We start from the raw sequence: 15,109 nt of genomic DNA on the forward strand, positions 1-15,109 counted from the left end.
CAGTCTTCCCAAGCCTATGGGGAAGTCAGAAAATCCCAGAATCCAAAGGATGCATTCAAGGATGGAGCACTTTGGTTAAACAGGTCCCAGTTTGCCCTGTATTACATGGGGATGGCAGTATTTCTGAGGAATCTCATGAGGACATAGGAGGAAAAATGTGAATTATTTAACTGCTGCAGTGTCCAGTCCCATAGGAATATCTAGGGAGGCATGGGAGAGGATTCAGCACCACTGCCTTCATCTAGACTGGGTGTTTGAATTCCCATTATAGTCAGAGGGGAGGCTAGAACTCCATTTGTTTGCCCACACATAGGCATCCTGTGCCATCTGAGATATTTTAAGGTATCCTGGATATCCATAGGGGATGTGCAACACCCACAGGAGACTTGTGCCTTCCTGGGCTGGTAGATGGAGGCCAGGAGAGCATCTCGAATTGTACTGAGCACTTCAAGGGTCCAGAGCTGGATGTGAGTCTCCTTTGGAGCAAGTGACAAAGTCTGACATCAGCCCCCTGCTCTAGCTGCCAGGCAGCAGCCCCTCCTCGTACTTGTAATGGGACAATGGGGAAAAGCCAGGATCGGTGGAGAGAAAAGGTCTCTGTGGCTCCTCTCTGCCGAGTCTCCCTGTTGGAAAGAGTCCCCTGGGGAGTCGCTCCCTCCCCTTCTCCTGTGCAAATACAGGGACTATAAAAGGAACAGCAGAGGAGAGCCATGGGGCTCCCAGCTCATGCATTTTTTCCTTTTACCAGCCATGCTGATGGCAGATCGTCACCGCACAGTGACATAAAAAAAGAAACCCCATGCACCAAAGAGGCTTTCAACTAATGAAACATTAGCATATTATTAACATTATCTGCGGCACTAATCTAAGGCTGATTGCAGCCACTCAGACTAAATGAGCAGGAGGTTTATTTAAGGGGGGAGGGGAGAAGGCAGAGTGTGTGTGTATGCGGGAAAAGGGGCAGTATGAAGAAATCTGTTCAATCAGATTAAATTAACTCAAAGTCACATCATGGGCTTCATTATTCCCAGCTAGGGACATCATCCCCCCAGCACCTCCCCGCACCTGTACACACACTCAGGCACACACACATGCACTCTCTGCTCGTCCTCACTGTGGCTGTGTTTGCCAGCGAAAATACCTGCAGAAGAAGTTCTGCATGGTTCAATCATCCACCTCATCCCCCAAAAGATGAATCCTCCATTCCCGGCCTAAAATGTTTCCTTCCCACAACTCCCATCAGCCCTCATTGCCAGCATCTCCTGCTTCTCCTGTACTTCTGCCCTTTCTCCTACAGAGGCTGCTTGGCTGATAGGATTACCTGTGTGAGGTTTTCCTTACATTTGCTCTGTGATTTTGATGGCTCAGGAGAACAGACAGTAGTTTAGGAAAACATGGTGTCATCTCCCTGTCAGGACATGCTAAACTGCCTGCTGTTACCCAAAATGTATCGGACTTGGAGATGAATTTTTTATGGTGCTGTGGACACATCAGGTAACAAGCAAAAGGAAGGAACGGAGGAACTGGGGAGTTTAGCCTGAACATCAGGTGGATTTGTTAAGCTGAAGAATAACCTCCTCTTGGGAGGGTGCAGACACTGAAGGTAGACTTAACAGTCTGCCTGACAGAGAGACAAGAGTTTGACTCTGTGATCAGTGACACGTCTCAGCTCCTAGGCCACAATCATAAATGCATTTGCCCTAACAAAAAAGCTTGAGGCAAAGGCTGGAGGTAGATACCTCAGGGCATCTTGTAAAAATGAACTGCTCGTTTGAGAATAAGGGGGAATAAAAAGGACTTTGGATTGCAATTGGAATAACATTTCCTTGGTTAGGGCAGATATATTTTCATTTCAAAGGTTGCAACACTTGCTTCCCAGTTCCTTTTTGTCCTTGAGGCAACAGGGTTTTCCCTGTCATGTAACAACTGCTTCATGCCCAGTGTGCTGGGATCATATGTGGGCTTGGGCTTGAGCTGTGGAGTGTGACAGCACACGGTGTCCACAGCACACAGTGCATGCCATTAACACCCCTAGTCTCAGCCTGGGAGCTCTATCTACCTGTCTTCCCATGAGGTTGCTATGAGGGCTAAAAGCCAAGTCCCTCAATGATAAATGTTCACCGTAAGTTTTGCGGATGTAATGCCTATTCTCGTCTGATGAAGCAGCCAACAGATGCAACTTTACATTACAACCTAACATAAAGAAGTTGCATTTTCAATGCAATTTATGTGCAACTTCAATGAGATGGCATTGACTTTAAGACTGACAAAATCTGGTTTGTAAGGATAACAAGGACAAAAGCCACTCCCGAGGTGACTCCACTGCTGTCCCTAGAGTCCTGTAGGCGAGGAATTTATTGTATATCAAAGCTTATCCCAGAATCCTTATCTCTGCACCATGATCTTCAATCCCCATCCACCATTTGCCATTGTAACTTCACACAAAAAAGCCTGTGAACCCTGCACTGACTGACTCACCTCTTCCACCCCTCCCACTCCTCTTGCAGCCTGCCATTACGGTTCTGGGTTAACATGATCAAGAACCCGCAGTTCGTCTTCGACATCCACAAGAACAGCATCACAGATGCCTGCCTCTCTGTAGTGGCTCAGACTTTCATGGACTCCTGTTCGACCTCAGAACACCGTCTGGGCAAAGACTCACCCTCCAACAAGCTTCTCTATGCCAAGGACATCCCCAGCTATAAGAACTGGGTGGAAAGGTGAGTTTTAGGTCTAGAAATAGGAATGACATAAGCAAGTGATACAACGAGGCCCTGCTTCATGGATGGAGGTAGGAGGCATCATCAGTATTGCTTCTGGTAGCTGCCTCTGGGCTTTTTTTCTTTCGTTATTGCCTAAGTAGAAAGCTCTGTGTTAGCCTTTTATTCCCACGTGCCTTGCAGCAGAGATGGAAATTTAATTAAAGGTGTGAACTGAAGGTGTTTGCTATCATTGTTTCTCTTGAGGAGAAACTGTTGAGAAACGATAGAGGGAGGAAGGAAGGGGAGGTGGTGTGTTTGAGCCCTGTGAAGTACGTGGGCTTCTAAGTCTTTCCACACAGACCAGAAGTGTTTTGCTGTTCTCAGCACCGTTGTGACAGTCCTCACACTGCCTAGATCCCAAGGATCATACAATTATCTCCCCTTATTCTGAGTCCAGTAGCTTTCCTTGGAGGCTCTTCTGTGCTTTGAATGAGATGCTATGAGATTGACAGGCTGGTGACTGAAGCTGTGCAGGTATTTTCTGAAAGGTCAGAGGTCTTTCCAAGCATTTTATCCACATCTGCAAGACCTGTAGCTGTAGTGTTCAATCTACCGCACTGAAGGTCAGTGTCTGGCAAAGCTACTCTACAGGGAATACAACCAAGACAACTATTCCTTCAGTTTCTCTAAGATTTTCCACAGGACAAGCAAATAGCACATCTTGCACTCCATTCAGCAGGAGCCTGGCTGCTGGAGCAAGCCTTGCAGAAGTTGGTCTGTGCTTTGTTTTCCAATATGCTATGCTTGCCTGGCATTATTGACAGGTTTGGGAACTGCACAGATGGAGAATGATTGCTACTCTGTAAATACAAGGATGGGTTTATCTTACAGATCATTCCTGTACAATGCCATCCAGTTTTAAGCAATGATTTGTCTGGATGACTTCACAGGCACTGTCTAAAACTGATACCACACCGTGCAGGTTAAATGAGACCTCTGCTACTGTAGGCACACTGCGTTGTAAACCAGTGTATTTCCTTTGGTGGGGATGGTTCTCTCTCATTTTGTGAAAGGAGAGCATAGCTGATCAAAGAGCTCTGTCCCCTAGTTGGCATGAGGTGACATTTTTTAGAATAATGCTCCCATTGGTCTCTGATTTGTCTGGACAATTATTTTTAGATGTGGTTAAACACTTCTGCAAATGTCGTTTCTAGGCAACCTGTAAGGCTCTTACAAGCTACCTTGCTTAATTATGACCTACTTCTGGTACTGTGTCCAAGTTTCTTAGTATGTATTGAGGCTGATTGCTGGATTGACCTGGATATGGAGAAAGAGGTGTTTGAGATTCATTTAGAAATCAAGTTTGCACCAACAGTGACCCAAAGGTATCATATTTTAGTAATGCTTTAGCAGCCTTGTGTGTAGTGAGTGGTTGGTATCTGTGGACAAATACTTTGTTTTACACATGACCCTGGTTGATTTTTTATCTTTGGAGATGGTACATTTGAGCAACAAACTGAGGTATGTAGGTGGAGAACAAGGTATTTCCTCATGCAACATCTTTTTTTTTCTGGATAAACTGAAGGCTGCAGTTTCTATTTTGTTTTTCCAGTATTGATTTCACTTTACAACTTTTTGGAGCTAAATCCCATTGCCCAGTGATCTTCAGCAATAGGTGCTGCATTTCTCTGGAAGTTTTCCCGAACAATTGGGTTTGCAAACGAGGTACATAACACCTCCTGCTGCTAGTAAACAGCACTGGATTTCTGTGCCCAGCATGTGCTGGGTTGTTATCTGCACTGATGTCTGACAACTTGAACTGAAGCCCAAGGGGAGGCTGCAGATTTTGGAATATGGTTAGAACTTCTGCCCTGCTTATATTTTTGTGTGTCAGTTCCACTGACTCAAGGCAGTAGCACCTGGATGCTGTGGTAGATCAAAGAGAAAACATATCAAGGATGAATAAAATATAATTTCAATTCTACCTTGAATTCCTTTTCTCCATTCTGCAACTGTACTTTGAGGGAGTTATTCCAAAACCACAGGCTTCCAGTACTGGTTGGAGCTATTTCTGTAGTCAGTATCAGCTGGAGATGGCATCCTTCAAGACCACTAGACTTCTTCAAAGAGCGAATCATAAGATAAAAAGATTTTCAGTTGGGGAGTTTAAGAAGTGGTTGAGTAAATCAGAAGAACCTGAAATCAAATGAACTTCTTTGATGAAGAAGAATCTGTAAGAGGGCAATTAGGCAGTGGTAGATTGTAACCCTACTTGAAGGCACTCTGGAGTAAAGACAGACTCCTGTTTTTTAACAGGTCTGTTGAAATGGTAGCTGAGCTGGGTTACCCCAAGCCTTCCCTTTGCAACTCCTGGTTTCTCAGTGCGGAGTGTGCCTTTAGGACTCACAAAACTCAAAGCAGGGAATGACCTTGGCACAAGAAACAGGCATGGGTGAAAGTACATACCTCCAATCCTTCAAAGATTAGTTTTCCACCTCTTTAGAGTGTGAATGTACATTGGGAAGCTACAGATTCTGGCCTGATCAATGGTCTACCTCCACATGGTAGTCAACTGGGAATTTATTTCAACAGTCCTTTTTTCATGCTTTTGGAAGCAGAGGTGGACTGTGCCTGCTGAAACAAACCCTCTGAGAAATCCTGACTTTTGGGAAAACCAGGTTCAGCATTCAAATTACACACCCACAGCTCTTTCAGTGTGAAAAAGCATGTCTAAAAAGTATCTAGGTGCAACCACAACTTGGGTTTCCTGTGGGAGAAGATAAGGCCTGACTGAGGCAGGAGAATTAACCCAGGAAATGGGGACAGACTATTTGGCTTTTGTTGAAGCCATGAAGAGTCAGGCCTGTTCTAAAACAAGGTGGAGTCTTTTCAATTATCATTATCTGAGTCTATTGAAAAAAAAAGGAAAAGAATGGGAATGGTAGACCAGATTCTCATCTGACTTCTGTTAGTAAAACTCCATAGGCTTTGCTGAATTTACATTAGAGCAGCTTCAGATCTGCATCTTTTCAAGTTTACTTCAAATGTCCCCTTTGAGCCTAGAAATCTGGAGAACTTGGGAGCATTTGATGCAATCCCCAAGCAATACAAAGGGGAGCCTGTTCTAATTGGGACTGTCTCATTAGCATTCAACACCACACTGAAAAGATGACAAAGGGCTGTGGCTGACCTTTCATTTCTCTCCATGCTGCCAAGCTTATGATAACACTTGTTTGAACTTCATTAACACCGTTTAATTGCCTGCATCACAATCAATACGATGTTTCCCTACCAAAGCCTGGCATGGAGGCAGGGATGTGGGAAACTGAAAAGGGGAAGAGCACAAAAAGCAGAAGCCAGAGAGTTTTTGCATTGCACACTGGTGCCCAAAATACCTGCAGTGTTGCAAGGAGAGGAACTGGTGCTTTTTTCTCATCCCTGCAGGGACTTGGTCTCCTTTTGGCTGCTTATCATGCATTAAAAATAGCCCCTCAAAGAAAAGCTGAAAGTCAATGGAGACATTGCAAATATTCTTAACACCTTCAGAATCTTCCAATGAAGACCATTCAAAATACGCTTGCCAAGTTCTGGACTAAAAGAGGTTTAAAGTGACCTGATCTGTGGGATTCAGAATTACAACATCTGCAGTTTATTATGTTAACCTGGGCACAAACACTGACCTAGCTGTTGGTACCCAGGTCCTGGGTCTGTGATTTCACCTATTTCCTTTTCCTGAAGAGCTATGATTTGCATGGCTTAAGCCTTTAGATGTCAAGGTCTTAAGCCTAGTAGAAAATGCTGTGGGAGTATGTTTGGAGTATGCAGAATGGATAGTCTGTCCCCATTCGGGACCTAACCTACATCACTTAACCCGTAGTTCCAGGACTCTGTAGTCAATAGATGGTGTTTTCCAGTGCAGTGCTTGTGATGTCTGTTGGCTACTTTGCAGCTAACTTTAGAAAGAAAGACAAATTGGACTAGTTTAGTACAATAAAGATTTTAAGCGGCATGCACCCTGACATTGTAAGTTATTGAGGTTTTAAGCAGAAACATTGGGGTGACTTTAAGGGCTTTAAAAGACAGCTGCAAATCCTGGCTCTACTCGAAAAAATGCAGTCTTTTGTGGCTCCTTTCCCTGCCAGAAAGAAGGCTCAAGATATAGCATACCGAGGGCTAAGGTAGGGGGGTGTTGTCAGTAGAGATAATAAAAAATGGTTCTGGAAGGGGCCTCAAGAGGTCAACCCAACCAGCTCCTGCCTCAGGGCAGGATCAGCTCTGTCTAAAGCCTTCCTGACAGATGCTTGTCTACCCCTTCTTAAAGGCCTCCAACAACAGAGCTTCTGCTCTCCTCAGGCAATCCACTCCTGCGCTTCCCTGTCCTTCCCATCAGAGGGTTTTCCCTGATGGCCAGCCAAAATCTCCCTGGCTGTAATTAAAGCCCATGCTGTCTCATCACAACCCCAGGGACATGGGGTACAGCTCATTCCCTGCCTCTCTGCTGCAGCCTTTGCTGTATCTGAAGACTGTTCACTTGTCTGTCTTCACCTTTAGTCTCCAAAAAGCTCCTGATATTTTCTCATTGCAGTAACATCCTGCTCTTACGTAGTGCAGTTTTCAGCAGGCGGGATGAAAATGTGTCTACCCACAGAGGGTACAACCTCAGACCTGTGCACTGAGATGATGCTGGACGATATCTTTTCCCAGAGAAACTACCTGTTCACCGATTCACTCTTCAGCCATTGACTCAGTGCTGCCTGCCCATTATCATTTATTGTGAAATGAAAAGCAGCAAGAAAAGCCATACACAGGCAAAAGAAAATCATTTCCCTAGCTAGGGGATGCATACACAGACAGAATCATCCCCTCAAGCTGGTCAAGGTAAATCTTTGGAAGATCTTCAGCTAACTTTGGGGCCAGTGCCTTTTGCTTAGCTGTCATGCTATTACTGCCAAAGTCCACTCAGTGCCCAATAGCCTGGCCTTGAACCTCTCTCCAAAATAGGATCAGTCTGGGCTAACAGAGTCTTGCAGCTGCCTGTAGCTGAATCAGCACAAACTTTGCAGCTCAGATGCCTCCCAGGAAATGAAAACTGCCATGCCAACAGAAGAACTGACAGCATGTCCTTGCATTGCTTCACTTCATCCCGTAAAAGAGCTGTCCACTAGGTTGTTCCCAGGCTTTCCTTCAAACCTTCTCTGCTATAGCAGTCTCCCACATCCCTTTCATACATCTCTTCCTCCTTCAGTGGTCTAGATACAGCCGGCTATTGCATAACCCTAATTATGTTATTGCTGTAATTGCGTCTGCCGTCTGCAGCACATGGATTCGTTACAAGCTTTTCATATGCTAAAATGATTATTAATGACTGCAGTCCCAACCCAGCGAAGGCACAACAACAGCCATGACAAAAAGATCTTTTGGAAGGCAATTAGCTCCATGCTAAGCTGCCTAAACCACGGCCATGCTGGAAAATTTCAGGAAGCACTGGCAACACGGCTTTTCTCTTCTCTTTTGATGAGTTAATGAGTTACTGAGTGGCAGCAGGCACAATCATTCTTGTGAAACAGCTCCACTAAGGAGCCTTTCCTGGTTGGTACTGAAGGCAAGAGCATTTACCCCTGGCTAAACAGAGAGCAAGATGTATTCCCAGGTCACTGTTGTATTGCTTTCCTTCGGAAAACAAACCAAATCAAATCAAAACAAATCCAAACAAATTAAAACAAAGCAAACATAACCCAGGAAAAGAAGAGGATGTGAAAGCAATGAGAATGATTATTTTCTGGGAATAAGAGGGAGCGCTACTGTATACTGGTGCATCCAAAATCCTTCCCCATACAATAGTGGCAGTGGATGGTCCCATGGGCTCTCCTGTTCAAGCCAGGCTGGGGTGAGTTGCTGTGCTAATGATACCTATGAAGTCACATCCTATGGTGCAGTAATCCCCACATCCTCCATTTGAGTTGCTGATGTGCCTGAGTGAGGTTTTTACACAAATTTCTTGAGGGCTTCTGACGTCTAATGAACAAGTTTCCTGCCACATCAGAGAATGAGCAGCCTTGAGGTAAGAAGTCAGTATCGTCCTGTGATTTAGGGGAAACTCGAGCACATAAGAAAGGATCTTTTGATGTGTATCTAAGGATCTCCTGGAAACAGCTGGAAAAGGATCCACTAGAGGTAACCAAAACTGGAGTACAGAAGAAGGAGCAAATCTGCAGCACCAGGCCAGCAAGTGGTGCATGTCTAAACAGTCACTGTCTTCTAGTTTGGACTCAGTCTTGAGCCTTTGCAGGCAGGCTAAGCTCAATTTGCTGCTTTGGTACCTTCCTGTCTCATTCAGAGGGAATCTGGCTTAGTCTTACGTTCCCCACCTCCTGCTGGCTAGTGCAGCCTCTGGGGCTATGGAAGTGTGAGTCAATGATCTGCCCATGTCTCAGGTGAGATCTGGTGCCCCTCAGCTTAGGGGTGCTCACAGGAGCAGCGTGCTGAAGGAGCATCTCACTCCCCCTGCACTGCCTCACACTTCAGCTATGGTGTGAGAGCTGGCAGCTGCAGGGGTGAAGGGAAGCGGCACACAAGCAGCCTTGCAAATGTCAGCAGTGAAAATGTAAGGACCTCTGGGGTTCGGTGACAGCTTCACAGTGGTTTTGAAGACATTAGGGGTATGCAAATGGCAGGGAGGCCCTAAGTATCTCTGAGGATCTGGGCTCAAATAGAAGGTAAATAAAGACTCAGCAGGGATGTTGTCATCTCCCTGCTAGGATGCTTTAATATACACATTCATAATTTCTTTAGATAGCACAATGATGGCTTCATTAGAAACACTTCTGTATAAATAAGTCATTTGGCCATGGCAGAGTTCTGATGGAAGGATATTATATGTCTTCTCCTTGCACTAGCAGCTACGTTTGATTATTGATACATGCTTTATTTTTCCTTCTTTTTCTTTTATTTTTCCCGTGAAACACACTTCTACAATATCTTGGTTTGCAGTCTTAATGGGAAATGACTGCTCAGGTGTATGATGGCCAGGGAATTGAGTCCAGGGGAGACAAGGACACTTTGGTGTGGCAGTGGGTGATGGCCCGTGAACCCAGCACACTGAGATCACAGCTTGAGAGTCTGTCATGGCTGGAGAGGCCTCCAAGCCCTGAAACTCAGATTTTCTTGCATCCTGTCCTTCACTCCAGGGAGCATTGCATGTTGCTTTTTGTTGTTCAGATGAGTCATGGGAGTGTTATGCTGGTGGAAAAATATCTCTGCAGGGCTGTAAAGGGACTGGGGAGCTTTCAGACCCTTGTAAGTCACAGACCCAGGAGAGCGTTGCTACCAGGTCAAAGGGAGAGGAGAAACTTGGAGAAACAGACAATATGTGTGTCTGTGTTTCACGTCTTAGAAGCACCCCATCCCTGCACCCACTATCCTGCCACCATTTGATGACTAGCTAAACCAGGGAGGAAAAGAAACATTTCAACTGCTTCTTAGAGCCAGACTGGCAGATTCAACATAGTACCTCTGCTTTCCTCCACTGGCCTCATTTACTTTTTTGCTGTGATGTAATCCCTTTCACTTTTCATTTTGCCTAGCAGGAAGGTGCCCATGCAATATTCATGAGGAGCTGGGCTCTTGTCCATAGGCTCTTCTTAGGCACCATAAATCAATGCATTTCACTGCATTGCAGGCTGGTTTTCCTCACAAGTCTATGAACTGTGCTGGTTGCACATGGATGTCGTTTTCTTCGGGTGCCAAGGCACACCTTGGTTTTTGGCCATAAGGCAACTTGTTTCTCGACAATGTGCTTTGGCTCTGAGGAGCCTGCAATAGCATTGTCATAGATGCCACCAGTCCCTGAAGCTTTTTCTTGTCAGAAGTGCATGCAGCACAGGTCTGGTTTTGTCCATCTGCTGATGCTGAGACTTGTTTGAGTTTTCTGGGAGTGAAAAAGGTCTAGAAATATTTATTCATCCTGTTCATCATTTTCTCTTGGAGGTAGTTCTGCAGGACAGGTCCTCGTGAGGTTTCCAGATGGCTCCTTCCCTTATAGACAGCTGTCCAGATCCACTTGGGGGTTGGGGGTTAGGCAAAGTGTAAAGCAAAATCAAGCCCAGACCAGTCATCACTGGAGTACTGGGAGTGGGCAATATTTGGACCATGGGACTGAGTTAGACCAGGATTTTTGGCTGGTCCTGTGCCCAGAAGGCAAGATGCTAGGACTCCGGGAAGAGTAATGTTGTTGTGCATACTGGAAGTTGCAATAAAGTTAATGAGGTTTGCATGAGATTTTTGATGAGTGAGAGTCTAGCTCTGGAAGCAGTTAGGCTGGAAGACTATGCACAGAGCTGGGAGAAGGACCTCTGCCTCCTATGCTTTTCTCTCCCAAGGGTTACATCAACCCCTCTCTGCAAAACCAGGATAGCAACTGAGACGAACCTATTGCAATAAATCAGGATGGGAGTGCAGGGCACAAAACCAGACAGCAAAACTGGAGCCTTCTGGTGTAGAGGGGTTTCCTCCCCGTGCTCTTGCACTGTGCTGTCTTTCATAGGAAACTTCGTCAGCTGCTTGTCCCGCTCTGTCATAGAGAGTATTTTCCCACTTGTCTGTCTGAAGGATCCTTATCATACAGCACTTCAGTGTCCAATTTCTCTGCAGTGGAAAGCAGCCTCCATCTCAGCAGGTGTCTCAACGCTGTTTACAGGACACCTGTCAGCTCTTTTGGCTCCCTGTCCCCTCTGCCTCCTAATTATAAAATTGTGGATTGCTGCAGCTATGGGCTTTTTCCTTTTTCTTTTTTTTTTTTTTTCCTTGTGCACAAAATGTCAAATTGCAGAAATTAAAAATGTAAATGATGGCATCTAATTAACCAGTTGACAGCAGAGCACAGCTGCGAGTGACAGTGACTGATTACCTTCCGCAAGCCTTGTCCTCCAAGACCTGCCTTACCCAGGGGACGAAGGACATCGAAAATAGCAGCTTCCTTAAAGAGATATTGCTCTGCTGATGAAGTCTGATGGGCAATGGTGCTGGTGGCTCCATATCTTACGGATAAATCCCCAGTCCTCTTGAGCTCAAGGGGAATGTTGTTAACTCCTAAGTGAAGCAGATTTTCCACAGTCTGAATGGGGATGGGGATGTTTTGAAGCCTGTTGCCACAAACTGTTCTGTCAGGTCAGCTTAAAATTTGGGGCAAAAGGGAGATGTTGAGCATCAGAGGAGTTTCTGGGATAGACTGGTTTCAGTGTTGGAGATAGATGATGTTAGCAATGGATGCAGATGTACTAGTGTGAATGGTGCAAGAAAGCATGCAAAGCTTTTTTTGTCTATGGGAGTGAAATCCTGAGCTCTCAGTGGGCAGCGAGATCAGTGGGACTTCTCTGTGGGACTGGAGGTAGTGCTCAAAGCCCTTGAAGGCCTGACAAAGGAATCCAGCATCAATAGGTACTTCCTACTTCTTTGATGGCATGGAGAAAGTTTACAGGATGCTTTTTGGAGTTTTAGTCTCAGAATAGGGTTGAGTGAATACAACAGACATCTCATATCCAGGAATTTCCACTTTTGGCTAAGTCATCTCCCTTGTAGTAAAAGAAGAGCATGACCAGGTATACCACTGATGCACCAGAAGAGCCCAAGAGTGCTAAGTGTGTCCTTTCTGCTTATTGTTGACGGATTTCATCTCTTGACTTCCTACTTCTCCCCTCAAGAAACACTGTTTCTCTCTTTCAGGTACTATTCAGACATCGCCAAAATGCCAGCAATCAGTGACCAGGACATGAATGCATACTTGGCTGAGCAGTCTCGCATGCATATGAACGAGTTCAACACAATGAGTGCGCTCTCAGAGATATACTCCTACGTTGGCAAGTACAGCGAGGAGGTAAGAGCCTTGGAGGGGGAAGAGAAGTTCTGCAGGACCATGGGACAGCCCACCCATTCCCAGGGCCCAGCATGTGTCACAGATACCTGTCTTCATCCCGTCTAGGGGGATGATGGATTTAAGGAATGAAAAGCAAGGCCTGGGGTATGGAAAGGGAGGGCCTGGGATTATTGGTCTCCCCAGAACTCTTTCATCTGGATCCCTGTTATTTTTGTGTCCTATTATTGGTCAATCGGGTTTAGCTGGCTTGCAGTAGTTGATGGTCAGATGTTAGCTTGCTACAGAGGAGCCGTACATGAGCTCTGCATCACATGTGGCCAAAAGTTGTTTAAGCATATGTGCCCAGTGCCATTTCAGATACCCTAAAGCACCCGAGAATGGTCCAGCAAGCATGACACAGGACTTAAAGGTGACCTGCATGGTTCTGTGTGTTGAAGATCGGGTGGGATACGTTAAGACATCTCAGGTGGCATGGTGAGGTGATGAATAAAGCTACCAAATAACTGATCTCCAAGATAAGAATCTGTTTGATTGGCTGCAGTGTAGAGGTCTGTATTTAGTCAGATGTATCCCAAACTGCTTTCCTAGTTCCCCACTGACTGACCTGCTTTGCATGATCTAAGCTAAACCTGGGACCCACCTTAGGAAAATGTGACCCTCATCTGCTGTTGTAAGATGCTGGACTCAGTCCTTCTGGGCAAAAAAACTTAAATCCCTACAACTTCTTTCTCTTTCTTTTTCCAGATTCTCGGAGCCCTTGATCAAGATGACCAGGCTGGGAAACAGAAACTTGCCTACAAACTTGAACAAGTCATAGCCCTCATGAGCATAGACAGCTGAGAACTGTCCTGCCAGGGACACCCTGGGAGGGATAAACCAAGTCGTGCCTCACTCAAGATCATCATCTTTACCAAGTGCAAGTTTTGATCGGCTGTAAGCAGAGTCACCTGAACAGCACTCCTCTCTCTCTCATTTCTTTCTCTTTCAAAATCTATGGACAAAGCGACAAAGCCCCAGGGGTTAAAAGAAAAGACTGCAGAGGAATCTTGGCTCTGGGGACATCAAGACAGTTGGGTGGAGCTCTCCTTTTCACAGCTTCCCCTCTGCCTTTGCCCTGGAGAAAAACTAATACACACAAATCACACCACAAACCTTCCTCCAACATCACATCATCACTCTGCAGATGGGAAATTGGGAGGTCACCTCTGTCATGCTGCTTTAACTGCCCTCCTAGGGCTGTAGCCTCTGGAGTGGACATGGAAATGAACTCAGTATTACTAAAAGTCTCCCCCAGGGGAAGGCAGCCTGCCTGCAGGGATCCTGGAGGGCAGGAGCAAATCAAGATCCTCTCCTGCAGAGCCATTGCAACTCTATCTCTTGATAGTGACCCACTGGGAGAGGAACCCCAAGGCTCCCCAAAAAAATGCCACAACTCCGTCCAGAGTGGGACCATTGTGGCTCTTATCTGCCTGGGCAAATAGCGGTGTAGCTGCTCTCTTGGGGCAGGGGAAGGGTCAAGAGGGGAGGAGGAGACCAATGCTCCCCTGCCCATGTGTTTCATATGGTTATTCTTATTTTTCAAAGAGACCTGTGTTCCCCTGTCTTTCCCATTGTGTCCTGTTGGTCGTAGCACTGCGGCAAAAATGCTCTCTCTGCTCAGTGGCATCCCGTTGGTGGTGGTTCTGTTCTTTCTGGCAATGGACAGCACAGCATCTCCCTTGTTCCCACCTCAGCTTGGAAAGCAAGAGCCACAAGTCTCATTTTGTTCCAGGCAAGGAGCTTGGCCTCAAAAACCAACCAGAGGGATTTTTTTTTTTAAAGCTGTTAGTTCTTTCCATTTTGTTTCCTCAACTGGAACAAAGCTATTGTTTTCCAATGGTGGAATATCAGAAGGATACTGAAGGGTTTGCCATGAAGGAAGGTGGTGCATAGGACTAATGGTAAAACCTTTCTTCAAAGCCACTCCTAAGAGGAAATGTCACCACACATTTTGGAAGGAAATCTTGGAGGCAATCCAAATGAAACATTGCAAAATATTCTTCTACCTAGATACCCCCGGCAGAACTGCATGTTTTCTGGAGGTCTCTGAACTGCTGTAAGCTCATCTGCCTTTTGGTGCCAGCTCCTGGCCTTTCCTCTTCTCCGTTTCTGGAACCGATAGGCCTCGCTGAAGGCACAGTTGCTGCCTGGGAAGGATTTGCTCTGTCTTTGCACTTCCTATCTCTTCAGAGATCACTGTCACCACAGGACAATTGCAGGTGATTACCCTGTCCTATCCTCTGCTCAGCTCCTCCAGAACAACATCTCAACATGTTTCATGGCCAACCATAGAGAAGTGAGATCCTACGTCACTTCTGTGTTTGGCTATTTTTTTCATACAGCTACCAGCCTGGATAACACCGTGGTTCAGCACAGTGGGAGACCCTCAGGGTCTGGAGAACCTTGCATCTTGTACACCATGGAGGCAAGAGCTGGGTCTGCATTCATCTCACCAGAAGTGAACAGAGCTCACTGCAGATGGAAGAGTGGCTTGATG

The 15,109-nt window shown here is 45.9% G+C and overlaps 1 protein-coding gene across 1 annotated transcript in view; it reads left to right on the top strand.

Annotated features, from left to right (window-relative positions):
- PLXNA4 (plexin A4) overlaps positions 1–13,413 on the top strand; it is a 427,136-nt gene extending 413,723 nt beyond the window's left edge. The window contains exons 29-31 of the mRNA XM_075727571.1: positions 2,508–2,720; positions 12,423–12,573; positions 13,318–13,413. Of these exons, the coding sequence (XP_075583686.1) occupies positions 2,508–2,720; positions 12,423–12,573; positions 13,318–13,413 (460 nt within the window). The remainder of the gene's footprint in view (positions 1–2,507; positions 2,721–12,422; positions 12,574–13,317) is intronic.
- Positions 13,414–15,109: the final 1,696 nt, after the last annotated feature.

Source organism: Pelecanus crispus, chromosome 1, assembly GCF_030463565.1.
Source record: "Pelecanus crispus isolate bPelCri1 chromosome 1, bPelCri1.pri, whole genome shotgun sequence".
NCBI classification, from domain to species: Eukaryota; Metazoa; Chordata; class Aves; order Pelecaniformes; family Pelecanidae; genus Pelecanus; species Pelecanus crispus.